Raw genomic sequence first — 6,990 nt, 5'->3', positions numbered from 1 at the left:
CAAGCACACCTGTTCCGGGCTCGTCTCTGCCTGCGGCACAGCGAGAACATGACTCGGCCCAGCCACCTCCTCAGAGCCTCCACCAGGCCGTCTTTAGAGGCAACCAGCGCCGGTCTCTCGGGCAAGTCACCCGGCGCCGACAACGCCTCGCCCGGCTGGGGTTCTGATATCCCAGCAGCCAGCCGCCCTCTTGCTGTTCTCCGCATCTGCAGCCGGAGCCGCTGGAAGGCCTGCCGGCCTGTCTCGATTTGGGCAAGTTTGTCTAACGTGTCCAAAAGCACCGCAAACAAAGCATCTCATCGAGTCTGAGCTAATAAAGATAGTGTAATCTTTGCCATCAATGCTCAGTTTCACCGACAGATTTAACGGATCACTCTGAGAATTCAAAATCATAAAAGCCTGACACAGAAAAAGACATTGCATGTTTAATATCAGGATTTTTACATCCGAGTGGAATCATTTTAATAGGACTCACTATTTTGCCATACCTCTGGAGTACTTGCTCCAGTTTTTCATTTTTAACAAACGGGGGTGCATTCGATAAAACAACTTTCTTGGACGCGCTTGACAGAGGCAATACAGGTACAAAAGTGTCTTTGATTATCAACCCAGTCTCAATCAAGTCAGCCACCATTTGGCTTTCACTGAGAAAGAACACGATGGCTTTATTCCTTTTTTCAACTTTATTCAACGTTTTTCATTTTAATTTATCATCTTAATATTTTAAATTATTTTTTTATATATATTTTATAATTTTACTATTAGTGTTTATTCATTACTTTTTTAATTATATAATTTATATTCTGTTTTCAGTTTTAAAGTTTATTTTAGTATCACTGACATACTATTGTAGTAACTAATATTTTGAATATACATTTTTGTTTAGTTTTTAGATTTTTAATTGTAATTTTATCACTGAGATACTATTTAGTTATTAATATTAGAATTAGTTTTTAGCATTTATTACTTTAACATTAGTTTTTTATTAGTTTTAATAATTTTAATTATTTAGTTATATATATTTGTAAAAAAAATTCATTTAAATTTTACTCTAAGTTTGTTATTTTAGTATCACTGAGACACTATTGTAGTTATTAATACTTTGAATTAGATTTTATCATTTATTTTATTATTTGTATTCTAATTATTTAGCTCTTATATACTTTGAATTTTTATATTTTCATTTTAATTTTAGTTAGTTTTTTTATTTTTAGCCATTTTGTTATGTTTTTGTCATTTTTACAATTTTTTTAATTGTTACTGCATATATTTTGTATTAATCAGTTTAGTTATAAAATTAGTTTTAGTTAGTAAATCAAATTAAACTAAATAAAAAATGAGAAATGTTGAGCAACTTGTTAAAAATGAGAAACTAGCAACTAGTTAAAATAAAATAAGTTCAAGGGTTTTTTTTTTTTATTTAAGCTTATTTAATTTCAAATATTATATATATATATATATATATATATACATATTCAAATATTTAAAAAACTTTTTCTTTATGGTTTTATTTAACTGTAATGACACTCAGTGGAAGTAAACAAGAGTTAGCTTAAAAAATTAAATTATATATAAATATATAACAAATATGTTTAAGTTGTAATACTAAAATTACTAAAACTGAAATAAAAATATATTTAAGGGATAGTTCACCCAAAAATGAAAATTCTGCATGAATAAAGGTGAATCATTAATGACAGAATTTTCATTTCTGGGTGAACTATCTCTTTAAAGCTAAATAGAGACAAAAACTAATAAACAAAAAATGCATAAATAACAACAACAACAAAAATAATCGAAGTGACAAGAGCACATTAAATGATTAAACACTAAACTGAAGTTAAAATGAAAAAAGGAAATATAAAAATAAATTAAGTTAAAAATATGAATGAACACTATAATAGAACATAAATAACACTACTAAAAAGGTAAAGGAAGGACGGGTAGAGTGAAGAAAATGAAGAAAACTAGACAGACAGATAATCAGAAAGACTAATAAATAAAGCTAATGGTTGAGATAAGAGTAGAGGCCTGAGAATTGATTTAGCCGCTCTGATTATCCAGAACTAAGACGATTTACATTACAAATTGTCAGTTTAATTGCAGCACCCTTAATAACGGTCGCTCTACTGTATCCCTCTCACAGGCCATAAATCTGCAGCGCTCGTCTTCAAGAGCAATCACCGCCAGAGGGTTCGAGCTCCGCCACACTCTCCATCCGTTAAACCCACGTTAAACCAAACCTCTAACCCTGTGTAAAAATCAGCTGTGCGGCTGGAGAGACTCTCTGAGACTGTAGCAGACAGTTAATGGAGAGATGCACGATCACTCAGCAGACGCTCTTTAATTACTATCTTAGGTGTTTTTATTAACATTACCGTGAAGACTTAAAACCACACAACTGAGTCACGAGTTTTTCATTTTCGATGCAGAAACCACAGGGGGTTGCGAGTTGATGTAAAGCTTTAACTGAAATTAATTCTTAATAATAAAATTAATCATTTTTAAACTTACATTAGTGGAATAATTTAGATTTTATGTTATTGACGTCTCTTCTGCTTACCGAGGCTGTATTTATTTTATAAAAAAAATTGTAAAAAATGTGAAATATTATTAGAATTTAAAATAAGTGTTTTCTATGTGAATATATAGTAAAGTGTAATGTATTTCTGTGATGCGCAGCTGTATTTTCAGCATCATTCCTCCAGTCTTCAGTGTCACATGATCTTCAGAAATCAGTATAATATGCTGATTTCTATTTGAAGTATAAGCATGTATCAAGCAGTTTCCACAAAATTAATAATAAGAACCATTCTTAATAACTGAGCACCACTAATAATTCAAATCAGCATATTATACTGATTTCTGAAGATCGTGTGACACTGAAGACTGGAGGAATGATGCTGAAAATACAGCTGCGCATCACAGGCATAAATTACATTTTACTATATATATTCACATAGAAAACACTTATTTTAAATTCTAATAATATTTCACAATTTTTACTATATTTTATGATCAAATAAATTCAGCCTTGGTCAGCAGAAGAGACTTCTTTCAAAAAACATTTAAAAAAAAAAAGAGTTAAATATTCAAAACGTTTGACCACTAGTGTATTAAAAGAAGAATAAATATTTAATTTGTTTATCTGCATGTTGTTTGACAAGTAAATGACATCAGAGAACTATGAATATGCACGTTTTGATAAATTATTGAAATATTTAAAATAACCATTATACGTCAAAAAGGTTCAGCTGACAAAAATATTGTGAATCCCTGTCAGATAATAAGAGTACAGACAAACCGACCAGGATTTTGTGGGAATTTTTCAGATTTTTGTGACCTAAAAAGACTGAATTTGCTGCTGCCTTTTAAAAAAAATTGACTTAATGTACTTTAAGTAAACATTTTACGTCAAACAGGTTCAGCTGTCAAAAATGTTTGTCATATAATAAGAGTACAGACAATCATACAGGAATTTTTCAGATTTTTGTGGCCTAAAATGTAGCGATTTCGTGAATACATTTTTTTGTGATTTCACAGAATCATGAATAGAGCAATAAAATGAATATGGAGAACAGCTCATATTGAAATCTCTAGCTTTTGTAGACATTTTAGCTATCAAATCTGAGCTGTCGCGATCTCTTCTGAAACTCAGTCTCATCAAGGTCTAAAGAAAGCCTCGTTGCATTAACGAGATCTCATTTGTGATAGGAACAGCAGACTTCAGTGGATTTCTGCAGAAACACACTCGGGCTGCGTCTGGACGCTCAGGACTGCTGTATCTGTCCCGTACAGTGTGTGAGATTAGGATTAGAGCATCTCTCGTCACAGGACACTCACGCAGGGGCCAGAGGTGTCCAGATGGTGCACTATTTCCTGTTCTATTTTCAGCTACGTTTGCCCACAGCTTCGTATGCAATGGAAGAGGATTTTGCAACACTTCACATCTGTCAGCGAATGTGAGGCTGAAGCTGCACCGTATGAATCTAAAGCATGAGAAATAATGAATTTAGATGCTAACACTTACAACTGCGTTCACACCAACAGTGATTTACACCAATTAAGTTTTCCATTTTGCATTTATGCATTTAACAGACTTACATTTAGATTTGCATTCATGCATTTATTAGACACTTTTATCCAGAGCAACAAGCAGTTCGTCACAGAGGTAACAATATTTATTGTGTGCAATGCCTTTTATAGTCTTAGAGTCGTACTGTACGCTCACACCGCGCACAGATGAGTCTCGGGGTGAGCAGGCTTTGTGACGGTTAAGATAGAATTGCTTGGCCTTGCAGCTGTGATACGACGAGCCGTTTTCACGCACAATTACCAGGAACATTTCACTGCATAGAGATAAAGCTGCGAACAGCGCTGAGTTACTGCAGTGCTTTGCATCATGTCATTATTTCATCAGAAAACATCTCAGCAGTCCTTAATGCTTTGCATTCATCTAATTCAAATGAATTAGGAGCTAATATAGTCCATATACATCCGAATGCATTCAATCGGGCTGAAATTAAAGGCCAATGTGTACCGCGCACAGATGAGTCTCGGGGTGAGCAGGCTTTGTGACGGTTAAGATAGAATTGCTTGGCCTTGCAGCTGTGATACGACGAGCCGTTTTCACGCACAATTACCAGGAACATTTCACTGCATAGAGATAAAGCTGCGAACAGCGCTGAGTTACTGCAGTGCTTTGCATCATGTCATTATTTCATCAGAAAACATCTCAGCAGTCCTTAATGCTTTGCATTCATCTAATTCAAATGAATTAGGAGCTAATATAGTCCATATACATCCGAATGCATTCAATCGGGCTGAATTTAAAGGCCAATGTGCTCACTCTCAGGCCATCCAAGATTAGGATGAGTTTGTTTCTCCATCAGATTTGGAGAAATGTAGCATTGCATCACTTGCTCTGCAGTGAATGGGTGCCGTCAGAATGAGTCCAAACAGCTGATAAAAACATCACAATAATCCGTAATCTATTTACTTTCTTCACATTTCTGGTGTTATTGTGACAGTGCAAAATGTTTGTCTTCACAACCCAACAAACTCCTAATGGATAAAATCAAATCAAATGTATCCGTCTACATTTTTTCTCAATGAATACTCGGTTTCACTTAGAAATATGTCACATTAGAGGGATGCCAATATGGTTTCATGTTGACTTCAGAGACAAAAATCAAATTTTTATTAAAAATAATCCATGCTTAGATGACAGCTACAAGATCAGCTATATTTGTATAATCCAAACAGCCACATGCACCCTAAACAGCGCAGCCAGGCGTGCATGTATTTGCAAACGCTATCTGATGCTTCAGCATTTTTATGCATTTGATGTGTTTTTTTTCGGTCTCTTTTGAAGGCCAGGACAAAAAGCTGACGCAGAGGACAACAGAAAGTGTGTCACCATGACGACGACTGATGTAATGTCACATTGGCAGCGAGCAGGAGTCGGAGACTGCAAACCCACTGCCCCGAGAGCAAAGATTAGCTTGTGTTTGCACAGCACGCTTGAACCGTGCCGCCTTTGATTCACCAGCTTCTGCTGCAACTGTTGAACGTGATTGCTGAAATTGCTGTGCAGCGGTAGATCACAGCATGCATAGTGCGCATAATTCTTCGAGGAAATTATACATGACTGACTTCACGTCTGCACGCTATTTGACAAATGCATTTGACAGGACAGAAATAATGCAGTGGAATGCAACTATTTAAGGCCAGAAATAATCAAGTATGCAAATGCTTGGTTAACACGTTGCAAGTGTGTGCTCTCATTGTACATATAAAACATGCAAAATAATGCAAGTGTGCATGGTACTGCATTATGCGGTATATTTTAAGCTTTGCATCAGTACTCAAGGAAACTAAAAAAATCCACTGCTGAAGCAAAGTTGTTATTAATTATTTTCTTATAAAAAAGCTTATCAATAAAAACAATACACAATAAAAATGTATTAATTAAACAAATGTTTCAACCAGATTAAAGTGCAAAAGAATACAACTATAAATAATAATAACACTAAAGAATTAGAATATTTTCAATAAATATCTAGATATCTTTTCTGGCATGTTTTAATCAAGATTAAAGTGCAAAAGAAATGACGTTAACAAATGTTTCTAAAGAACTATTTTCAAAAGGACCATTTTAAATCAATATCTAGGGCATACTCCAGGGTTATTATAGTTAACTAAAACAAACTAAAACCGCTAAAAAATATATGTGAAATAAATTTTAACTGAAATAAAATAAAATAAAAACTTTTCTGATTTCTCATTTGGATTTAGTTTAATCTGATGTACTAAAATAACTAAACTGAACTAAAACATTAATAAAAACGATATAGACATATATATATATAAACTACTAAAAATTACAAAAACAGACAACAAAAGTACTAAAACTTTAAAATTAAAACAAATAAAACTAATTCTAAATATTAACAAAAACTATAATTAATATATAATTATTTAAATGATACTAAAATAACACTGGCATATTTTAGTTCAGATTAAAATGTAAAATGTCTTAAAGGGGTCATATGATGTTGCTAAAAAGAACATTATTTTGTGTATTTGGTTTAATGAAATGTGTTTATGCGGTTTAAGGTTAAAAAACACATTATTTTCCACATACTGTACATTATTGTTTCTCCTCTATGCCCCGCCTTTCTGAAACGCGTCGATTTTTACAAAGCTCATCGGTCTGAAAAAGCGAGGTGTGCTGTGATTGGCCAGCTATCCAGTGCGTTGTGATTGGCCGAATACCTCAAGCGTGTGATGGAAATGTTACGCCCCTCACCATACTGTGCTGATGCCGTGTCCGGCCGGAGCGACGAGACAAACACATTAAAACCCATTATAAACGAGGCATTTGTTGCATCCAGTGGGGACATAATTACGGATTATAATGACTTATGTTGTCTTTTTACGCGTTGCATCGCGCCGCGTAAACATAAAACCATGTCTGCATTTGTGATC

At 34.0% G+C, this 6,990-nt stretch overlaps 1 protein-coding gene across 1 annotated transcript in view; it reads right to left on the bottom strand.

Annotated features, from left to right (window-relative positions):
* Positions 1-126: 126 nt before the first annotated feature.
* The window catches only part of LOC107562388 (DNA nucleotidylexotransferase-like), an 81,895-nt gene continuing 75,031 nt past the window's right edge, over positions 127-6,990 (bottom strand). Inside the window, exon 9 of the mRNA XM_016247016.1 lies at positions 127-375. Within this exon, the coding sequence (XP_016102502.1) occupies positions 127-375 (249 nt within the window). The remainder of the gene's footprint in view (positions 376-6,990) is intronic.

Source organism: Sinocyclocheilus grahami, unplaced genomic scaffold (genome assembly GCF_001515645.1).
Source record: "Sinocyclocheilus grahami isolate Dianchi unplaced genomic scaffold, SAMN03320097.WGS_v1.1 scaffold821.1, whole genome shotgun sequence".
Lineage (NCBI taxonomy): Eukaryota > Metazoa > Chordata > Actinopteri > Cypriniformes > Cyprinidae > Sinocyclocheilus > Sinocyclocheilus grahami.
This window is presented reverse-complemented; position numbering and strand designations above follow the sequence as displayed.